Genomic DNA, 24,853 nt, shown 5'->3' with positions numbered 1-24,853 from the left:
ACAAAGACATTTTAGAGCAGGGGTGTCAAACTCAATTTCATCCCGGGCCACATCAGCATTATAGTGGCACTCAAAGGGCCGGTTTTACATTTTAATATAATATATATTAAATAATGTATTATATTACATTGTTGGCCCTGCATTGGATTATTATCAGTTCTGGTAATATCTTCCTGAACAACTACGTCTGAAAGCAGAAGTCTAGGGCAAATAATTGAAAGCAAATATTCAACAATTACACCAATTGTATTGTATATTATATTCTTAGCAAGCTCTTGCGGGCCACATAAAATTAGGTCGCGGGCCGGATTTGGCCCCCGGGCCTTGAGTTTGACACCCCTGTTTTAGAGGCTGTATGAAAACAAGTGCTGCTGACTGGTTAATGCAAATATATTTGTCAAGAGGTATCATGTCATTCTTTTTCCATTTTGGATACGGATGTGTTTTATAAAGGTAGGTACCGGATTGACAGAGAAGAAATATACACTGTAGCAAGAAAATAATATACATTTTATTTCAGTTGGACTTTAACCTTATGGATACAGACTGACTGAAAAATGACATGTCCAGTACCAAACAGAGGAATAAATAGCTCAGCAAGTTGTTAGCCCTCCACTGACATGTCGTATACTGTGTTATTTGACTTTTCTTGCACAGCACAACCCCAAGTAATGTTTGGCTTGGTGCAGTTCACAGAGAAAAATATAACACATTAAATGTCCTTTTACTAATCTTGTCAATGTGATAGTGGCTCCAGGACACAGCTGAGGCAGGATCAGTCTATTGTGCACCAAGGCTTGTACCATTCATTGATCCACAATGCCTGGCATTGTGCATCATTCAGCTTTGTTGCTGAGAAAATCATCCCGGCTAGTGGCAACAATGGCGATACACACGGCTGATCTGATTGCAGTGCGGGAGCGCTCGCTTTCCTCTGTAATGCTGGAAAACAGATCATGTAGCTGGAGCTCTTATCTTGGAGATGGATGCTGACAGCCAACACAGGCCACGCTCGCTTCCTCCTGTTTCTTTTGTTCCCCCTCCTAGCTCTTAATTTTTTATTTCATCTTTTGCACCTCTCTCCCATTGCTGTAGTTTCTTTCAACTGCATCATATGGTCTTTAGGCTATAGCTCCCTGTTCTTATCCATTAATCCTGTGAATTCTTTTTATTTCTTCCCCTCTTTCCTCTCTTTTTTCCCTCTTCCTTGCCTACTTCCAATCTTTTCCATTTTGTAACTTCTCCCCTCCCCCCGCCTATTGCCCTCCCTCCCTTTTCTGACCTTTCATCCTAATTTAATGTCTTTTTCTCGTTCAACACTCTTATCACCTCTTCCTAACACTTCCATCCACACCCCACTTCCACACATTTCTTGTTTTATCAGGCTCTTCATCGCCGGCTCAGGCCAGATTTAAGAGCCACATGTAGCCCCATCGCCTGATCTTGAGAAGATAGCTGATCCCAACGATGCTATTTTAAGCCTGTCATGCATACACTCCATCCTCTTCCCTTCCACAGCGAGCTGGCAGCTGCAAAGAGGGACATGAAACATGCATTCTTCTCTCACACAGACTTTCTCTTCCTGATTGTGACTTTGAAATCAGTATAATAATTAACTGTATTGTCAGGGGACGAGCCAGACAGAAATAGCAGATTTCTCCATTGCTAAATAGATGATTTAATTGTCCTGAAGTTTTGTCAGAGGACTTGGTGTCAGTAGAATACAAGTTGTAAATGGTAATTGTAGATATTTTTAGCAGTGTCTTTCAGCATCATTAACTATGAAGAAACTCCTCCTCCTGCTCCAGTTCCGTCTCCTATGTCTGATCAGTCTCTTCCAGTCCCAGTGGCCACCGTGAGACTTAAATAGACATTATCTGCATGATCAGTGAAAGTACTTAAAGTGGAACTACTTGCTTTATGAGGATTGGGGCATCACAGTTATAAATAATGTTCTTGGGAAGAGACCTTCTGTGGCTAAAGTGAGATTCCATTTATGTTAAAAGTCAACATTATCACACCCTTGTTCTAAAAACTGCAATAAAAAGTGCTTCCGTTTTTTTTCTTGATATCTGACATTTTGGAATGCTGTACATTTCTGCAGCATTACAGATTAACAGAAAAATTGGTCCCAAAAGAATATGTATTCCTATCCCATATTAAATACGGTGGCTCTTTACCTGATTTAGTTCTCATTGTTTGTTACCAGTTTTTACACTCTAAAACACACCCAAAGTAGCAGTTGGATTGACATCCTTTGGTTGTGTTGATAGGACACATGGGAGCTTTACAGTGTGTGTACAGTATATATTGTGTGGATATGAGAGACGGCTGTTTTTTTTGTGTACAGTTCTCACCTGTCACTTCCAGCCCTGCCTGGCTCCCTGGCCCATTAGACAGCTTCCTCTCGTTGCTGCAGATCACACCTGATCCAATCCCTGGCCTGCACAGCTGCCTCTCACTCCCTCGTTAGCCTCTCAGTACATACAGTGGGAAGTTAACTCCTGTTATTTGTGAGGTCGTCCTACTGGCCTTACCACTTTAGCTTTCTGCTTTTCCATCCTTCGGTCTGTAAGCCTGACTGACCTTCGAGCAAAGACACTTAACTTACTGCTTGTGGGTCCAAGTGACAAAAGAAACTCCAGGCTAAATCAATAATACAAATGTAATGTGTATATTGTATTATATTTATCTTTCTTGTTATCAAGGGCCTTCCCACTGTCATTCAATCAGTTGACTAATTGTGCATTTTAAGATGACTGGTGATCAAATCAACCAATTCACTTTTCAACAAAATCAAGTTGGTTTTTTGTGTTTAATTGAGGAAAGGCCCTTTGTTTTACTCATTCATTCACTGCTCTCTATTAAGTCAACACATACTCTATAGTACAGTATGCAGCAAATTGAGACTTCAGTCATTCGAATAATCACAATTTATCACGCTCAGAATTAGAACACTCAAATACAATTGATTGAGATGAAATATAGCACTGTGATGAAGTGTAGTACTACACTACTGTACACAGCAAAAGTGATTTTTGATATAACCCACAATTCGCATTAGCCGCGTTCACACTGCGGTACTTTTCCCACAAAGGTTCATGCGAACTTAGTTCATGATCGCGTTCACACCAAAAAGAGCCGGTACTAAAAGTAGTTCATGCGAACCTTTTTTGAGAAAAGAGCTATATTCCTGATTGGCTGGGCGAATTGCAAACCACGCCCCGTAAAATTCCCAAAAAGTTTTGTGAAGCCGCCATTTCATTATCCTCGCATTAGCATTAGCCCAGCGCAGAAACGCAGAGAGACTAATTTATGGCAACACAAAATAAAACATGGGAGCTTTTTTTTTTCTGGTGTGAACGCGATCTGTACTTAGTTCATGCGAACTAAAGAGTTCGCATGAACTAAGTTCGCATGAACCTTTGTGGGAAAAGTACCGCAGTGTGAACGCGGCTATTTACTTCCTTCACCCACAAAGCAAAGAAAATATATAGGCCTGCAGATTGCAAATGTTCTTCATTTACCCCACATTGGTAATGTCTTGTACTGCAGCATTCAGTTATTAGATTAGGGTCTAATGCACAGCCATTGCCCGGTGATAGTAATATACACATTTGCCATTTGCCAAACAATATATCGATGCAGTTGCTCTTACCGAGACCTCATTTTGCAACTGGGCTGGGGCTGAGCAGCCATCCACTCATTTATGAAATATGAATCTCAAATGAATAATCAATATTAAAATGTTACCATCCGTCTTGATAATGTAGCGATCAGCACAGCAAAAGATGATGAGAAATGGGAACAAATACAAGTCTTAGGTCGCTGTACAGAATGTCTCGTTTATTGGTTGTCGTCATACATTTTCAAAATGACTATATGCTTTGTATCTAAAGACTCTACAGGGATTTGCACTGTCTCTAAAGACAGATGTAGTAACACCTGGAATACAGAACAACTCTCACCACATGTTGGCTATATTGCATATCATTCAATTGCATTTCTGGAGATTAATCTACGTACCATTTGACATCCAAACATTTTGATCGGCAGGTTTTCCTAATTCATTAATCACCCTATTACTATATCATTTTGTAAAGGATTCATGGTGGAAATCACTCTGTTTTTCAGGGCACACTGCAGTTTAATTTGAATTTGATAGTGTTATACACCTGTGGAGGAACAGCAGACACCATCAACACATTGTGCTTATCTTTTTTTTTTTCTTCTTTTTTGCAAGTTTTCTTTTTTTCTGTTAAATATCAGTTTTTGACATAATCTTTTTCCACAAGAACAGACTAAGTTAAATCTGTTATATGTTTTGTATACCAACATGCACACAATGTATCTGAACCATTTTTTCTTTTTAGTGCCAGAACAACATACATAAAAACAGACGCCCTTTTGTTTCAAACAGTATGTGCCAAGTCCATCATGGTGGTACCAGAATAGTGTGATTTCCTTGTGGTTCTCAGACTCATCAAAGGCAGGAGAAAAGTAACGGGGCCTGCATTCATGTACATCAGGCTTCACTTGCAAAACATGACTATAACTTCAGGAAAGAAAATCACAGACTGTAGTCGGGCACTCAATGATCAGTTCAGTCCCTCTTCTTTTGCATACATCACATTTGACTTAAAACAAAATTGCAGTCATTCAATATCAATAAGATATACATCATATTTTATATTTTTTTATTTTTAGGCCTACAGAACTAAACATCATTGCATGTGCTCTGAAGATGAAAACTTGTCAGCTTTCTCCCTCATGGCAGACACATTATGTGTGGCTGTGTTGTGCATTTAAGGTGATTATTAATATGATTCTCTTTTTTAAATACTTAGTTGTCTGTGTTTTTTTTAAACGTTATACATTGTGCAAAAAACAGCTGTATTCTACTCTAGAAGGCCACCAGGTGTCTTGGTATTCATTTTCACTCAGTCTGTTCAACAGCTTTCCTAATCACTTCTTGAGACAAATCTGTTTTTTAAAATGCTCTCAGATAGATATCCGTGACTGATCGACCTTCTTGTTGAATCATCTCAAAGTAAACAAACCCAACACATTTTCAAAATGGCAGGCAGAGGCAAGCAAACACAATCCCTAATATCCCTTTGCTTTAGCTGGGCTGCATATGAACAGCACAAGAGTAACCACTGCAGAGGTTGAACAATAACTTTACAAAAATATGCAAAAAGATATCGAACAAATCTCTCTCAACTTTCCACTTTAAACAATAACCATTTTTATGTGACTTGTAACCATAATCCTCATAGTTTGTAACAGGTAAGTAGGGACCTACTGTGCCATAGTTTTAAAAACAATAATGTGTGATAAAGTTATAATTTCCCTCTTGGGTCAGACCAGGAAAACTAACAGGGTAAAAATACCAGATTTATATATACAGTGCAGTCAGACTTGCAATGTATTTACGTCAGCTTATGAGATTTAAATTGTAATGTGACTGTGATGTTAAAGTTTTGATTCTCAGCTTTAACTTGTAAGATATCTTGGGAAATAAGTAGAAGTGGCCCCGAAATGAAGTTGTCTGATTCAATATTTGGTTTGCAAATCATTTCCAGACTACTCTTCCCATTCTGCCAGACTATACTGCTGCTGTCTTCACTGCTTTGTGGTTTTAGATGCTTGTCACCTTCAGTCTGCATGGTCTTCAGTAGTAAAGCACATTATCAGTTGGACTGAAGTCAACTGACTGACTTCGTCTGAAATGTTTGGCAATAAAAAGTTATTTTTTTGCCCTGTCTATGTGTGAAGAGTTATTGTCCTGCTGCCTTTTGTTCAATGATTGGAAGGTAAAAAGACTGTGAATCTGATCATTCTCCTCCAATGTGGATGTTAACACCTTCAAACACTGTAAGAAGCTGGGAGTAAGCAATTGCATCTCTTAGTTATTTCATTTTAGATCCAATCTCCAGAGTACATAGTCAAAACAAAAAGCACATTATTGTTTTAACACTCTATCTGCACTGCAATGCACGGTAACAAACTCTGCAGGGTTGCAAAGGGAAAGTTTGCACCTTTTTAGATTTAGAAGAAACTAATCTTTTTAGCCTTTTGTTGATGTTTTATTAAGGCCTGAACATAACTCTTGAGATTTATTGATTGCAATTCAGCATCGCTGAAATGTCTTAGTCACCAGTGACTGCCTCTGTGGCGCTGTCAGACAAATGTGCTGACAGGCAGTTTATGACACTCGGAAAGCATTTGTTATAGTGGTAAATATATAATATGTTATAGGTGTGTATTATATTTCCCCCTTGTCCCTGATGGCCCAACACTCTAAATGATAAAACAAGAATGGCTGTATTATATTAGCGTCAGTCTACTGCATCACTAAAAACAACGTAGCAGCCACATCTCATGGATTTGCATGTTATATACAGAATATAATACATTTGTCTGGTTAGGTATGATTTATGGTGTTTATTTACATATAATGTGTTTGGATCAACATATTTTAACTTCAGCTCAAAAGATAAATTACTTTCAAATGAAAATGTAATATCTCAGCAATGTAGAAAAATAAGTCATATTCATTGTTTTGACATGAGGAAAAGGGTTGGTTGGTATCTAGCACCTATTGCAACCATGTTATTGTATACCAGTCTAAACCACAGAAGATATATGGGTACCACTGAATATATAATAAGTAGTTGTTTTATTCCCCGTGAATCACTCAACTACATTTAATGGGCAACATAATGGCGTTTGCGTGGCTGCCGTGTTGGCGGGACGTTGCGGGGTTCGCTGCTCCGCCCTTTGAGGCTCGAGGAGTGGACAGTGTGAGCTGGATTACTGGTGTTGTTTCCTGGTTGCTGCGTGGGGTCTGCGAGACACCGCAGAACTCACAGTTCGACACACTGAATGGAGATCCACGGAGCCGCAGCTGAGAAAAGGCAAGGCTGAGTGAGTGTGTGTGTGTGAAGAGCTCCACGGATTGGTCCATTTGCACCTGGGTATGGTCACGTCACCGTCATACTCAGAAAAAGCTACATAACACACAAGGGGACGGGAAAAGCATGACATGGGGCCTTTAACATATAAGGTTTTTTAAATAATGTGATCTTTGAATGAGTTTGAACTATGCATATTGTACTCTTTTGTGCATGTGTTTTAAATTCAGCTGTATACCTTGTGCTGTGTAAAAGCTATGATTGTTTATAAAACCCATTTTTGTGCACCTTCATAAACTGCAATAGCAACAACTCATAGAAGCTTTGATCGAGATCATCTGTGAAAATGCTTTTTCCCTGTTGCCTCTTTTTTATTTTCCTTCTGGAAAGGAGGTCATTCTGCACTTGAATGTATGTAAGTCAATTTATCAATATTTATAACTTTCTGGTTCCAACTATATCTTCCATCAAAAGCGTGTATTGTATTATTGGGATTAATAAAAGTTCATCTTCTTATACTATTCATAAATACCAAGATTTTACCTGAAGCTACGATTAACCAACTTGTTTCTTAAACAGTTCAGCAATCATATCAACCATTTCCTCTCACTGAAAATAAATCTGATCAAAGGTGTATCATAATTTGGACATAATTAGGGTTTCCTTTCACTTTACTTCGGACATCATGCTCGATCACTGCATCGTGTATTTGTTCCCTACTGTTGAACAATCCACTGTACAATATGCTGAATCCCATTTAAATGTCATCCTAAAACAGAATGTGATGTCAAAAACGTTTTTAATCAACAGTAAACTAATCTGACAATATTCATGGAATTTTTCATCCTGAAAAGTTTGCCATCTTAACTCTTAAAATAAATGTGTTACATTTCAAACATAATTAAATGTCTGTGTGCTTTTGCCATTTGACGTTTTTAACTAATGTAATTTAACAGGCTAAAATCATTTTAAAATCAGAAGGTCATTAACATGCGCTATAGTTTCAAAAGAGCCTTCAATGAATAATACTGAGCAAATGAAATATATATATTTAATTGTACTATTTTTAAATAGTTATCTGCTATTTTTGATCATGTTACCACATTATAACACATCACACAGACCCTGAGACAGGAGGACATAAATGCATACATAAATTAAGGCTAATTTTCACTAAAAACATGACCAGCTTGTCTTTGTTTGTCACCAAGAGGCTAAATCAATAACTGTAAATAAGATCTATCAGCTCTGACCCTATACATAAAATCAAAACCTATCGATCGCTGTGTCCACACTCAGTCGAGCCTTTGTCGTTTCAAGGATATTGACAAAGATTAATCGCTTTCTATGTGGGAATTAAGTGAGTGTCATTACGGTGAAGTAATTAGCCAAAATCCCTGCTATAAATGTAAAAGTGTCTATGTATAGGTGTGTTAAATCAGGGATTATTTTATTGGATCTGCATTTCTCCAAGGTTTGATCGTTACATTAAATGATTCAGTCTTTCACTATATCCTTCACTCATTAATCTGGTAATTGCTCCCCATCTAACCAACACGCCAACATAATCAATGCAATAAAGGGTATAGTGCATTTCACTGGGGGTGCATTTGCAATATAACTGATATTAGAAGTGGAAATGAATTGGGCTGCTGATGAAGTTGTACCTCCTCCTGCCTCAGAAGTCATCAAATGCTACCTTAAAACTAAGTAATTGGCCTAACTGTTTACGCCACCATAGCAGCAGAGAGCTCTGGGTGTATTTATAGTGAGAGCACTGTCGGGACAGCATGAATTATTAATGGGTCCTGATGTAGATGTATCTGTGACCTCTAGGCCACCTGGGTGCGAACACACACATATTAACACACACATTCACATACTTAATCAAGTGTCTTTGTGGACTAAAATGGTGGCTCTTGTTATGATTTGCATGCAAATTATGACAGATGACAGTTGTGCAGTCCAGTGACCCTCAGTAACCCCTATTGTAGCCATTAGTGAGCCTTTGGGTCGTTAATCGGTTCATAGAAGATGTCTTTCACCCACTTGGCTTGGTCCATAGAGATCAATTATTCAAAGCTCTGAAGCATTCAGCAAGGTACAGCACATACTTACAGTACATACAGTAGACCTAAACCACACACACGCACACACACACACACACACACACACACACACACACACACACACACACACACACACACACACACACACACACACACACACACACGCGCACACACACACACACACACACACACACACACACACACACACACACACACACACACACACACACACACACACACACACACACACACACACACACACACACACACACACACACACACACACACACACACACACTACATGAGCTGTCTAGTTTTGATGCTTCTTGCTAGCTTTTGTGTAGACTTTCAACCCACTGGCATAAAGGTCAAGTTCCCCCCAGAAACTGGATTCAAATGAGTTTAGTGTTATCTCCCTATTGTTGCAAAGGTCATGATAAAAAAACATGTAAACTGATCCTTGGCCTTGTGTGTCTGCTCCCTCTATCCTGGCTCAAACGCGGTACTTTCTCAGCAGGTCTGCTTGCCAATTGTACTTCCTCTCGGGGAACCGCTCCGGGATCTTGATCTTGCGGAAGTCTTGAATGCACTTATCCAGCTCCTCCTCGGTCGTCAGCTTTTCTTTCGCCGGCCTTTTCTTGCTGGTGCTGGTGTCCCGGGAACTCGCCGTAAGCGTGCGCAGCAAGTCGCTCTTTCGCCGCTGCTCGGACTGCTGAACCATGCCGATGGGGCCCTTTTTCGGTGGCCTGTCCAGGGTTTGGACGGTGGTGCGGGGGTGTGACTGGCGGCTGACCGGCCCGCAGATGACCGTTCCCTGGGGAGAGCTTGCCTCTGACTGGCTCTCGGAGCTGGAGGTGGAGAGCTCGTTGAAGGAGGTGCCGCTCTCGCCCTCGCCGTCGCCCTTGTGGTTCTTGCAGCAGCAGTCGCAGGGAGGGGAGGACCAGCGAGATTGACCACCTGGAGAGACATAGAACCAGAGAGGAAACTCAAATTAGAATTCAAGCAGAGCAATTGTTTCCACCTTTTCTTCTTTCCTGCGTCGATCATCGTGAACAGAAAAACGAGACGTCGACACACTGAGAGCCACAATTTAGTTAGACAGGAGAAGAAAGGCAGGAAAGAACCCCGAAGACAGACAGAAAGAACAGACAGCTAACGCCGAATGCCTATCACCGAGAACAAAGGGACGTGACATCAGAGACACCTGGCTTGCTTTCAATCTAATCTTGGAAGTGAGCCACCTATACATCCATGCTGTCAAATTAAACAAGTGGAAGAACTTATACTATTGAAAACACACAACAAAGGTCCAGATTCAAATGCTATGAATGTACCGACAGCAAAACACTGAATGCAATGGTACTTGTTTTAATGAAGGAGACCCAGCAATACAAATTGAATACATATTTTTAAAGTATTTGAACTGCACAAAGAGATATTGTAATCTTGAGTCCGTCGATTTAATGAACAAATACAGATTCAAATCTAAATGACGTATGTGCAGTGTCAGTTCTCCAAAGCATGTCTTCCCTTTCACCAGCAAACCTATTCATTCAAATTCATGGTTAGATCAAGACTAAAAAATACATTATCAAAGGGTTGTGTTATATAAGATTTTCCAAGTAATAGAGGTCCTAATTATCATTTAAATACCATTGAAACGTTTGACCTTTAGATGGCTTAGGTTTGCAGTATTTAAAATAAACCTTTTCTGTCTTTGTACCTTCTTGAGAATTTTCCATCCCATTGCAAAGTGTTTTGATATTTTGATTTTTGATTAAAAGGGGCAAAGTTCAGAAGATGGTTACAATGGAACTGCTTTTCTCTCAAACATTTGATAATCAGATCTGCTTTCACCTGACCTAGAGGTTAGTGAGAATTATAGAAAGTTCTCAGTGTCGACGAGGCTGAGGCGGCTGCCAAAAACTTTACTGTGGTCCAATACCGAGAGAAATGCAGTGATCCGTGAACATAGGTGAAAGGAATCAATTTCCCACCCTAACCTATGTGTGATTAGTGAAAGTATGAAAGACACACAGGAACCAGAGCAGTGCCACACCTCTTACTGCAGGAAGAAGCCATTTATTTTTCATGCTAACCTGAATAATTTAAGAGATATCTGTTGCTGATGGACTCCACATACAGTACGTTCCAGCTTCCGCTATTTGATGCATCCTCTGCCCCATCAAATTCAATAGTACCATCGTTTCTTTTCATGTGCTACTGAGTGTTCCACTTCAAACGAGATAGTACAGAACTATAAATAATGCTGCTTAAAAATAAATGCCCCCCCTGCTTTTACTTCTCTCCTCAGCACCGTATTTGGATGGTTTATAGAGAGGCAGCCAAACAAAAAGCAATTCATCTAACCAATGCTTGTACCTCAGAGCACCACTCATAAGCCTGCTGCTACGTATCGTTATTATTTTTATGTGAAATATTTCTTGGACAGCTCCGACACTTAAAATATCTGTTCTTCACACACACACATACACACACACACACACACACACACACGCACACACTGCCTTCCTGCTGTGTATGTAAAATAAGCATCACCCTATTAAAGGCGGTGACAGAAATAGGACGTGACACCGTTTGTCACCCATCATAGCTCTTAATCTTTTTAATTAACAATGGCATTTACAGCTTTCGCATGCACAAAGACAGAGAATAATAACCCACCGTGGTCTATTAGGGTGACTTATTAATGTACACTCCACCAGAAATGTATCAGCCTTCAATAAATAAAAGACGTGTTTGTTATGCAGATGCATGATAGAAGACGTAACCCCCATGATATGTGCAATTACGTCTCTTCCAAACCTTTGTTCAGGGACACATGAGTTAATTTATGTCACTCTGAGTGAATAGCTAGTGCTCTGATCGATGGGACGCAGACTCCTAATTGGTGTTTTGAAAAATGGCCCAGACTCTGGTGAATTGTTGAGCCTGCCAGTAGCCAATCTGCCTGTCCAAATAACATTAACACAATGAGACGGCTAAAGCTGCTGAAACAAATGTCTTAAAAAGCCTCATGTGAGTGTGTGTGTGTGTGTGTGTGTGTGTGTGTGTGTGTGTGTGTGTGTGTGTGTGTGCGTGTGTGTGTGTGTGTGTGTGTGTGTGTGTGTGTGTGTGTGTGTGTGTGTGTGTGTGTGTGTGTGTGTGTGTGTGTGTGTGTGTGTGTGTGTGTAGCCTTGCATCTGTATATTTGATATATGGCTTTCTGATAAAACGAGTAATTACATCCACCTCCTTGTAGCCCTGCACACTAAGTCTTGACAGTGACATGCTGCTTTAATTTACAGGTATTGTGAATAGCTAGCCTCTTTCACCAAAGACCAGGGATCACATTTATTTTCTGTCAAACCGTTAGCTTCATGACAATTGGTCTAGCAATTACATACATCGAGAAAACCACTTACAGGTATTTTAAAATCCAAGCACTGATAACTGTGATCTTTTTTTTAGATAAGTAATTGAGTGTCTTCCCTCTCCACTACAGTGATACTTTAATTATGTTCCCAAAAGGGTATCAGTGTTCAGTGTTGATGCTGCATGGCACATTACGTCATGTTAGTGGTAAAAACCAATTTCCCCCGCTAATTGAAGTGGGGAAAAGTGTAAATATAAAGACCTGCATCTTCTCAGTGGTATTTACACCACAAGCTTATAGTGTCTTGCTAATTTATGCGAACATTAAACCACTCTTGATGATGTGTTTATTCAGGGTTTTTGTATCTGTCAGGTTAAACTTTCTTAATTGCTAATATGAGGTTTATCTTATTGCTTCACATCGCAACGTCTCTGCCTTATAAGAAACGACAAAGGAAACAGACATAAATTCCTCTCCAAAACAAAGGGTCCTACAGTTCTGGCTCTATATACAACTATAAGTACTCTAATAATCAGTCATTTGATGTTGCCTATTACAATGTATATTTGTTAACAGTTGTCCCATAATAAGGGTCGAAACATGTTATTTCTGAGACCCTCAGTTTAATTGTACCTAACTGTTATTAATGATTTGCATTTTTGACAGGTTGCTCCGGAGCTTCAAAGTTTACACTGATGGAGGTACCATAATTAAAGGTCAAGGTTTCAGAATCTAAAGGCTATAGCTGCCACACAAGCAGTTTTGATTTTAATTATACGTGTGAGGAATGTTGCATCTTGTTACTGAGTGGGCCAAAGGATGCCTGCATTTATCGTTCCAGGAAGATATAACTAAGTTTGCTTCTTCTTTTTCTGCACCTGAGGTCATTTAAATGACAGGAACTGCATTACTTTCACCAACATCATAGGCAGCCCACTTACTGTGAGTACTTCTGATAATACATGATTATTAGAAAAAAAAGCCATTGCCTATCTAGTCATTTTCAGCGATGAGGTATTTAAGCTCTCCACATGCCAGGGATTTGACAGTTCCTTTCTATGACAGTGATACACCACAGAATTATCCGCTCACTCAAAAAATAACCTGAGGTTCATTTTTCATACGAGTCAGGAGATATCTTGGGGGGAGCGGCGTCCCCATTTCCTGTCACTCACGCCCACATGCATGTCGGCATTTTTGAGAAGATGTAGAATAAATCACAGGAGGCGAAGGGGAGGCACAGCTACTATATACAGAATCTCTCTGATTATGAACTGAATAATGATGTTATAGTTTGTACCTTATGGCACCATATGTACAATTGTATATGAGAATATATTTATTTTCATTGCAGTCTATTTCTAATTAAGATAGCTGTGTAAAAACAAGGGCAAAAAGGGCCATTTACCAAAGACTAATAAGAAGGATAAGCTTATTAGTGCATGGTAAAGGACTTGCAACCATACAAGGTTCATCAAATGTTTGTACTCTTAAACAAGTCTTTGAATGTTATTCTTGACAATTATCATTAGTGCTTTTGTTTGCATCATTTCTGAAGGCAGAAGTGTTAACAACTTTCTTCAAGCACTTTTTGACTTGTCTTTCTCTCACTAATATAACTTTGATGAATGATATATTGGTTTATTTATTAAATACATAAAGATACCAACAAGCCAGTGAATTTATGTGCGAATATCTAGTGACACGATTACTGAAGGCAGACTGGTCTTGTGATGACATCAAAAACAAGAAGAAATTAGTCATCTTTGTAAATTAGCCATTAGTACATAGCTACTACATGCTGTCCAATATAAACCCTGTATTGATACCTGCAAAAACACATCAGCCCAATGTAAGAGTAGTGGGCTTGATGCTGGAGGCAGCAAGCTGAAATCTGGAGCTTCAGGCTAGAATTGGGCAGGAAAATGCTTCAGGAGCACTTGCCTTCAGTCTTCAGTCAGACACTTAATCCCCAACATGCACCAGGGACTGACAGAAAAGACTGGTGTGCTGAGAAGCTCCTGGGTGAGAGTTTATTTAACTGTATACATTTGAATCAGGGTAAAAGGGCACTTGTTCAGCTTACATTAAATAAGTGAAGGCTGTAGATCAATCTTAAAACACGCAACACAAACTTTCTGACTATGTTTGACGTATGTTTCTTTTATGTCTACATTGCAAATGAGCTAACAAAAGTAGTACAAGAAGTGCATGAGTGTGGTTCTGCAGATACAGCAGCATGTGTGAAAGATATATTGTGTACATGGTGTAGTATAAAATATGTAGCATCCTGTGCCCTCATAGGAGAATAAGGTCACACTTCCCTTCATGCCATGGAGTACATTTGTGTGTGATTGTGTCTAAGTGCACGTCAGAATCCATATGTGTACATGCACATGCACACATGTGAAAGATGATGCACCTTAAGCTAAACACTGATGTAGGTCAGTCTCTGTGCTTCACTCCCACTTCATTTCCTCCACATATACATCATACATAGTGTAGTGCAAGGTGTGTGTGTGTGTGTGTGTGTGTGTGTGTGTGTGTGTGTGTGTGTGTGTGTGTGTGTGTGTGTGTGTGTGTGTGTGTGTGTGTGTGTGTGTGTGTGTGTGTGTGTGTGTGTGTGTGTGTGTGTGTGTGTGTGTGTGTGTGTGTGTGTGTGTGTGTGTGTGTGTGTGTGTGTGTGTGTGTGTGTGTGTGTGTGTGTGTGTGTGTGAAGTATCCATCAACAGCGTGTGTGTGTGCGCGCCTCTGGTCATCCCTCAGTGTGTAAGTGACATTGGCCTTGGAACTATTATCTGTATGCCGCTGGGCAGAGAAAGGGAGGCTGATGTCAGGTGGGGTTCCCATTCGTGTCATCAGAGGTGTCAGAAAGTTGATTCATTTGATCTCATGTTGTTTCTCTTCCAGGGTGGTGGGAAGGAAGTCTGATTGAAGTCTAATGACTGTCACACAGGTGCTTTAGGCTCTGATGTATTGATCTCAGCAGGGACCTTCGCAACTTGTGTTAGCTCTGGCGAGTAAAGAGACCTGGCTGCCTCACAAACAATCACAGTGGAATAGAATAAACTCACTCACACACACACACACACACACACACACACACACACACACACACACACACACACACACACACACACACACACACACACACACACACACACACACACACACACACACACACACACACACTAAAGAGGTTAAACACACATTTAGTACAAAGCTCAAATATCCAGATGTATAAGATCCATCATCTATCATTCTTTTGCATCTGTTCCCTACTATATTAAACCCTGACCCTATGGAGGCTTTGCCATCCTGAAGGTGGGACTTTCCCGCAGTACAAATGTTGAATCATTTGCTAGGATTTGAAGAATTAGCACCAACCAATGACCAATCTCTGACCAAACTCTCTAAAATGAACAGTAGCTTGTGACCATTAGAACACAGTTCTGACTGAGAACACTAGCAAGCACCTTTAGTTTATCTCCTTCCATCCCCATTTAAGATTTAACACAGCTGAAGTTTGTGACTATCAAACAGCTCATGCAGCACGATTTATGTCTTTTTCTTCAAATAATGCAAGCAGAATGAGATGTGTCCCAAAGTGATTGATGTTTCCTTATTGAAAATACCTTTAAAAAAAGAGAAAGGACTTCAACATTTTGAAAGGACTTTTGACTCTTGCATAAGTACATAAACACATGCACAGAATTCATTTTCAGAGTTCACTATTTTCTCCTTTCTCTCCTCTGTATGCTCCTTTCCTAGAACCTCTTCTATTTTTTGTCCTTTTTCACCTGTGTCTCCACATCTCTCCCATTCCCCTACTAATGCCTGTATCAATGGTTTGGCGCATCAGTGGAAGTGTATGGACGATTGCCCTCTGATTGATTTCTGTCATACAGCCTCTCAGCACTGGGAGGCTGTTCACTGGAGATACTGTACGTTAAAATCTGGTCATCTCATCATATGCTGTTGCCATGGAAACACAAACTCGCCATAAAACATGATGTTGACGTAACTCAATGGTAAATGATCCAAACATATACAAGACTTCAGATGACCGTTAAAGGTAGAGCCCTCAACTCGTCTCTGATAACGAGGCAGCCCTCAACGCTCGTGGTGAAAGTTGAGAAAAGTTCAACTTTTCAATGTCGAGGGAAGTGCCAGCCAATCAAATCTTATGCCAGTACAAGCGCTAGCCAATCAAACTGCGTGCTTTGTGTGTCGGGGCGGGAGATTAATGTGATTGGTTGTTGGTCGCGCGCCAGACACACCCACCGGCAAGCTTCAACGCGACGGAACCGTGTGTACAATACGCAAGATTTCTGAGCAAATTGTTGTGCATATGTCTTCATATGCCGTTGTTATGGAGACAGATTCCTCGCCATGAATCACGGTTTTGTTGTAACTCTTGTATACGTTATCTAAACAGAGCATAACCTCACACCTTTCTCGATGGTCCTGAAGACATCTATGTGACACATCAACTTGTGGACAACAGCAAATCTGCGGAAATTGTCGAAGACACGCTCATCCCTGCTTGCAGCCTTAATTATTGTTGTGTTTTATATATGGGTTAGGGTTAGGTTAGGCATACAATAATGTACTGTATTATAAACTGTAGTATAAACGCTTTTTAATCTAGAGCCTTGGCTATACATCATCATCTTATAATATCATATTTTCCAGTGTTGCCTAAGTGATATACTTAAGTATAAAATAAAAGTACTTGAGTATTTCCATTTTATGCATCTTTATACTTTTCTAAATCACTTCATCTCACAGGTAAATACAAATGTCACATAATAGTTAACGCTCCGGCCCTGATCAGCTCTACAGTAAATGATTTCAGCACAGCAAAAGCAAATAAACCTCTTCTATCCATCACTCAGTTGTTTCTGTATCCCACCTCAACTCTGCCTTTTGCACCACTCTGCCACTGTCTCACTCCTCTCTTCTCACCTGCCTGTCTCTTCTTCAGTCTGTCCCATCTTCTTCTGTCTTCCCTGCTCAGATTTTCCTCCATCCATAAGTCACTTTATTTGATTTAATTGTGTGTCAGACTACAACTTTTCTAAGGAAGCCGTTTATTCCAGTGTTATAGTTGAATTTGTCAAAAGATCAGGGAACCCAAACTGATGAGCTCACTGAATTGAAATAATTCAAATCAAATCATTACAGTTTAGTTCTGACAGTGATTGTCATTTGATTTAAGCAACACAATGCAAACACTATGTCCACTCAAATACTTTTTACAAACCATTAAAGCTTATTCATGATGAGCTGTTTTGATTAATCATTTCTTTAATATTAATTTCCCCAATAACTTCAATCCTCATGTCAATCATTTCAATACCAACGTTTACTCAAATCTGAGGACTGCAGTTCTTATTTTGACCGGGCCTGCTATGTTGCTTTATATCAATCATACATTTTATTATTTTTAAAGAGACTGTCCACGGAGGTAGATGAATCACACTGAAGACTTTGTCAAACAACATAAAAGGATGATTTTCGAAAAAACCTCAAACCATACATACAGATTTAACTGTATTTTACCGTCAGAAGATTGTGGCTCTGATATTTCATACATAATAAACTGAATACATTTTAAACTCAATAATTAATGGACTGGCCCCTCTGATGCTATTACTACAATACTAAGGAATGTTGAGATTATATGAGCGAGGGTTCAGTCTATGCGAACAAAAAAAAAGTGGAAGAATTTGTTCCTCCCTTGAGCATCAGACCGATGTGTAGCACCATTGAGAATCAATCAAAAAAGAGAGAAAATGAGACGCTGGCTGTACCCTGTGTGATTTTCTGGGCATACGAGTCTATTTTCTGGTTGAGAGCTGATGTAAAATGAATTTTATTTTAGTTCATAAATCAGAGATGGGTTTCCTCCGCCGGGTGGCTGGTGTCTCCCTTAGGGATAAGGTGAGAAGTTCGGTCATCAGGGAGGGACCCGGAGTTGAGCCGCTCCTCCTTCGCGTCGAAAGAAGCCAGTTGAGGTGGTTCGGGCACCTAGTTAGGATGCCACCTGGGCGCCTCCCTAGGGAGGTGTTCCAGGCACGTCCAGCTGGGAAGAGACCAAGGGGTAGACCTAGGACCAGGTGGAGGGATTATATCTCTTCGCTGGCCTGGGGATCCCCCAGTCAGAGCTGGTTGATGTCGCCAGGGAAAAGAAAGTTTGGGGCTCTCTGCTGGAACTGCTACCCCCGCGACCCGACCACGGATAAGCGGGAGAAGATGGATGGATGGATGGAAGCTCAGAAAAATGCTCTTTGTTCCACAAAGTCAGTCTTATGTTATTGTCTGCACAGGGGCGGTTCTAGGGGGGGGCAGGGGGGGACAGTGCCCCCTAACACTGACCTCTGACCCCCCCCTAAAAATGAAAAGTGAAAAAAATGAAAAATGTATGATTTATTACACGATTTATTGAATGATGGAATAGGCGGAACTAACGTTATTCGTCATTCTAGTCGGACCCATTAGAGCGGTGCACTCAGGACCCATTAGAGCGGTGCAGTCACTTTCACTGTCCGGCTGAAGCGAGCGAAAAACAAACACTTCTCATCTCGGATCATCAGAGGCTGTTGCATCCAAGAAAGACTGATTGAAACCTACGTTTCGAGAGACTACCACGATAATTGAAGGTGAGTTAAACTATTGTATCCGTGTAATTGTAGATGTAAAGTAGAGATGTAACTGTTCATTGCCTTTATTTTTATATAAATATGGTGTTAGTGCAACAATTGTACTATAACTTAAGCTGAAGCTAACAGTAATAACTATAGGATATATCTGAAATAAATAAGTGTACTGAAACAAATACCAGTAACTGTATTGCATTGTTTTCTTATGCGCAATTACTGTCTAGTTCTCTTTTTTGTCCTGCATTTATTGTGCCCCCCTCAGAAAAGTGCCCCCCCCAGTCAAATTGGTCTAGAACCGCCACAGCTCTTGCAGCACTTTGGCACGACCTGTTTATTGTGATAAAAATGTGATAATGTGTTTATCAATAAGGAGATTATACTTTATTTTATTTTATCTTCCAGGGCAAAGAGAGGTTGAAAGAAAAGCAACTTAAGTTGACAGTCATTTAGAGTCTTTCCCAAGGACGCTTCAGCGTGACAGATGTTGCTTTAGTCAGGAGTGTGGACCTGCAGCAGCCGGCTGTACATCTCAGCTGTCGGCTCTTAGCTGTGGGAAGAAGCTTGGTGGGTCAGATATGGATTTAACTGTCCCTGGCCCTGGGAAGCAATTCTGGACCAAGATATCAGCTGCCAAAGGAACATTTTGCATATTCAGAATGCAAGACACGTATGTTCCCAAGCAGACTGTTGGTTTCGAGCTGTATTAGCAAGGTTGGCTTAATAGATAACGAGAATAAGGCATTTTCTTATCCCTCTCCCCTTTTTGCCTCTTTCTTCTCCTCCCGTCTTTCTCTTTATAAAGTGTAATTAGTCCCTCACAAGGCAGCACATTATGTGACTGACTGTTCATCCTAAACAGCCACTTCTTTAATGCTAACATGTTCTCACCACTGCATTTAAAGGTGGACAGTGTAAGATATGGTCTGAATATTTTTGCAAATCAATAAAAATGGACGAACATTATCAACATAATGTGAATAGGTTACAGTGTTGTTATGGTGTGGTGTCAACACGTCTTAGTGTTGCAGAGATATGTACTGTAAATAGCATGCTAACTGACTACTTGTTGTTTCTTCATAGGTAAAATGCTGCCCCCTTTTTCCTTTGAGCAGCCGGCTCCGTGTAACACGTTGCACATTTAAGGGTAAGTGTGCTTCTGCTCTCACGCTTGTTTTGTTTTGTGTCCCTGTGGAGGGGAAATGCCTCTCTTCCCTTGAAGCAGGTGTTACATTTTCCTTCTGAGGGTGACACTGTTTGGTGGAAGGAGTTTCCATTTCTAGCAGCACTTGTATTTCCCTTTTACTGTTCCTCATTCTTTCTGTCTATTGATTTTCTCCACTCATCCATCCCTAGAGTCATTACTGTGAATCTTAGTGTGTGTCTCTTATAAAGCCATGGTGATCTAAAACAGTACATCTGCAAATGTATGTAACACATGCATCCAATGCATATAATTCACCATATGTTACAGAAGCACCCTGGCAAGTTATTTCGTAAGGGATTACACCCTTGGTACTATGGCAAATTGGTGCAAGTTCCGAGAACAAATGTGATTCCAATGCCAGTTTTAGTCGCAGTATAAGTTGAATGTGTAAAAAAAAAAGACATTTGTGATAGGGGAGGTTGAGAAAAGAACGATGGGAAGAAGCAAAACAAAGGGAATATGGAAAGCTGTTCATTTTTCAAAAGTGAGGTTTAAAGTTTTGAAAGACATGAAAGAAAATGTCCCATACTGTAATATCTGACATACTGTAGACCAGCAGTCCCCTGATTGGAACAATGGGGACTTGCGTATTTTGAACCACTTCAGAGTGGCTGTGCTGATGCAGGCTCAGTGACATTTCCCTCTTGAAGACCAATCCCCCTGATTACTAATCAAGCTTCCTCTCCAAATTTAAAAAAAGTCTCCATTTCAGAGTTTTTTTTACATTAGTCTCTGATGGCATTCAGTAGTAATACTGGCAAATGATAATTTCCAACCCACCATGTCTAGACTGCCCTCTTAAAATTCATCATGATGCAAATTAATTATCCTTCTTTGGAAAAAACAGAACTGTGGTCCATCTCTGCAGCTGTCACTGAGTGCAAGGCCATCAGTGTTCACACTGTTACTGTGTGAAATGTTCTCCTCTATTATTTAATAATATAAACAGCCTTAATGAAAAGAAGTTGCAGATAAAGGCAAAAACTGTATAGTTTCTCACATGAGTTATAGAGATGAATTAGTAGCGTTCTCCCCATATACAGAAAATGATGTCCAAGCCAGTAAGACTTGCAATTACTGCAAAAAATATATATGTTGCAAAAAAGGTCATGGAAAAATATCTATTGATTATCAATAGTGTTACTCCTGTAGTTGGTATAGTATGGTGGCTATTTTGGGGATATAGTATCTCGACATATGCATAGTATACGTATGTATATGTATTACTAATCTAATACAACCATCCATCCACTATCTGTCGACCCTCCTAATATTTCTCCATTGGTACTTTGTCCTTCATCCATCCATTTATTCAACATCTATGCATGTCCACTTACATATGGATCCTTAATTGCACTTGTTTGCTAATAGACTGTAACAGAAAACAGCTTTTACTGATGCAACGGGTTAAAATGGCCCTTTAAAAAAAATCAAGAAAAGAAGAAAGAAAAGCCATAAATAGCAGTAATTTCATCACCTCCATACTGTAGTTTCCATGGCCAGTTCATTTGTACTGATTTTAAATATTCACCTGTTAATGTGTTAATGTCGCCTTTGGACAAACAAATGGGCGATTAATAGTAGCCTCTGACCAGGTGTTTTTTTACAGGGAGAAATATAAAGTGGGTTTTAATCTGAATGCATCCAAGCGAGAAGCCTGAAGCAGCACAACATGTTGCAGTCGAGGGGAATACAGACCACACACACAGAGTGCTGCGTTAACAATACAAACAAAATGTTACTCTTCAACTGAGGGGTGGACGCTGATGAAAGAGCAACATGGCAAATTCTAAAAGGTGGTTTTAGACTAATTTACCCCATTTTGGTTTAAGCATTGGTATGACTTGAAATAGAACAAAACTATTTTCCTTTGGGATGTTTTAAAACCACAACCCACTGGAAAAATGAGAAATTGTGGCATTATAATAATTAAGGTTAAACACACTGAGCATTTGTGCAATAGGTGAAGCCGTATGAACACACACCAGGATGCCACAGTCCCGTTAATACAAGCACACACTGCCACAGCATTTGTGTCTGCCATGAAAAATATACTCAGTGTCCGGTGATAATTTATCTGTGATGTCAGCATCAACAAATGGACTGTTATCTGCAAAGAATCGCACATGCATTATCACTGCACAGCAGAGCGCTCACTAGCCACTATCTCTGTTCCTCTGTCACACACATTTAGTCATTATCCATCGGCTAAACACACAGGTTACTTTCAAACCTGTAATTGCTTACAGATTACTGAATGTGTCCTCATGACAGTAAGTGGTAACTGATAGTTTCAGTCATTTTCAGACCATTATGCTCGCAAAATCTTGAGTTTGAGGTTAAATGGTGCTTTGTTTCATTTGAATTCCACCATTATCATCATCTGCAAGAATCATCATCTATTTCTTATCTTCGATACGATTATACATTAATTATTGATTTGCTTCATCATTGTTGTGTCTCGGCAGATCTGTTAAAGGTCACATGTCATGGTCCTTTCTACTGATCATAATACCATTGTTGAGGGATATTACAATAGAAAAATACTGTGCAATTTTCCAAACTCACATTGTTTCGCATACAGTATCTCTGTAAACTACGTGTATTCACTCTCTCCACTAAACGGCTCGTTGGAGCTCTTGCCCCCCTCCCTGTGAGCCCAGTGTGCTCCGATTGACCAATCCACAGACTTCCTCACACACACGCAGCTCAGCTGATGTCTGCTCCGGGCTGCTGCTGATAACAGACAGTTGCGATCGCGGCGAAATTCTCTCTGCAGACCCATTCTCACAGCGTTTATCAACTTTTCTTCTCAATATCAAGCCACACTTATTGTTTTTACTTCGGCTGAGACTTTGTGTGTGCTCGGGGTGATTCACAACGTCCGATTGTTTCACGTTGTGAATCGCGCTGAGCTCCGTGGAGGTGTGATTTCCTTGTTTAGCGATACACAGCGAAACACAGCCAAACTCACCCTGAGCACACACACAGTCTCAGCCGAAGTAAAAACAATAAGTGTGGCTTGATATTGAGAAGAAAAAGGTTGATAAACGCTGTGAGAATGGGTCTGCAGAGAGAATTTCGCCGCGATCTCAACTGTCTGTTATCAGCAGCAGCCCGGAGGAGACATCAGCTGAGCTGCGTGTGTGTGAGGAAGTCCGTGGATTGGTCAATTTGGACCAATCAGCGGGGGCTTAACGTAACGGCTCCGCGGACTTAACGTAACGGCTCCACGGATTGGTCCATTTCGTTCCGGTTACAACATGACGTCCTGATGTACCCGGAAGAATCAAATGGATGATGACGTTACACCAACGAGGCGTTTTGGGGAGTTCTTTTCTGTGTTAGAGTTTTACTCCCTACAGGGTGTACTTTGAGGGTTTTGACTCTGCACACCGTTTACATGCATAAAAACCTTCATAACACACAAGGGGACGGGTAATAACCGAAAAAGCATGACATGGGACCTTTAATATTATTTCTATTTTTAGTTTATATTGTCAAGTCCGCGTCTGCTAACCCTTTTTGTTGTCTGCCATTTCCTGTTTTACTTTGTAATTTCCTTTCTCTTTTCAGGTAGTTCGACTCCTACCTTGTCACTATGCTCATTGCTCACTGATCTGATTACCTGCCCCACCCTTATTGTTTGCACCTGTAGAGTCCCTTGTTTGGGTATATATTCTGTGTATTCCCTGTGCTCAGTGCCAGATCGTTTTGAACCTTGTGAATGGATTACCTTGCTTATCACCACAGTAAAAACCTTTTTTTTTAATCATCTTTTGTCTAGAGTCGTGCATTTTGGTCCTATCAGTTTTTGTGTGCTCCAATCGTAACAATCATTAGCAAGATTGGGCCTTTTCATCTCTTATTTATTTGCCTTTTCACTCGGCTCACTATCAGTCTCGTATTTTTTCATTTTCCATCATCAAATCTCTATCAATCCTCACCCTTTGTCTCCCGATCTCTCATCGGACCCCTCTTACTCAGCTCCGCCAACATAATGGAGTGCGATTGCTGACTTTTTTCTTTCTCTGTCTCTTTTTCTTTCTTCAGTCTGAGTCTCACTTTTTATTTCTTATTCTCTCCCAGTAACTCGCTCCAAGTCTGTCTTTTGTAAAATGATGAAGGTTTTACAATAGTACTTTTGCTCTCATGCTGGCTGCAGCAGTGAGAATGGCAGCCTTAGTGGATGTTCATAATACAAAGTGTCTGCATTGACCTATGGCATTGACCCGTCTCTTAGATCCACAAACCGAAGTAGTCTGTACATAACACAAGACTTGAGCTACAAACCCACCTCTATTGAAAAAAAAAGCATGTTTCCTCCTTTGCTTAGTGGCCTACGTATCAGCATCAGACATACTTACTTAGTATCAGATAAGACCCTCTTTGCCCATATTTTTTATGCTTGATTTCAACAGGATTCAAGACGATCATGGCTCTACTTTTCGCATTTCTCATTCTTTAGACATTATTTACAAAACTGCCATTGACTGCTGGGGTTTTTGTTGTCATTGTCAGGGGGCAAAACACACGCTTGTGCAATCAATTCCCAAATGGCAGGCAGTTTCTGAGCAGTATGGTTAATGTTATATTCTGCTAATAACTCTGTTGTATTTAAG

At 40.2% G+C, this 24,853-nt stretch overlaps 1 protein-coding gene across 1 annotated transcript in view; it reads right to left on the bottom strand.

Annotated features, from left to right (window-relative positions):
* Positions 1-3,831: 3,831 nt before the first annotated feature.
* kctd16b (potassium channel tetramerization domain containing 16b) overlaps positions 3,832-24,853 on the bottom strand; it is an 85,864-nt gene continuing 64,842 nt past the window's right edge. Inside the window, exon 2 of the mRNA XM_034099423.2 lies at positions 3,832-9,943. Within this exon, the coding sequence (XP_033955314.1) occupies positions 9,480-9,943 (464 nt within the window). The 3' untranslated portion in view covers positions 3,832-9,479. The remainder of the gene's footprint in view (positions 9,944-24,853) is intronic.

The sequence above is a fragment of the Pseudochaenichthys georgianus genome, chromosome 14 (genome assembly GCF_902827115.2).
Source record: "Pseudochaenichthys georgianus chromosome 14, fPseGeo1.2, whole genome shotgun sequence".
Classification (NCBI taxonomy): domain Eukaryota; kingdom Metazoa; phylum Chordata; class Actinopteri; order Perciformes; family Channichthyidae; genus Pseudochaenichthys; species Pseudochaenichthys georgianus.
This window is presented reverse-complemented; position numbering and strand designations above follow the sequence as displayed.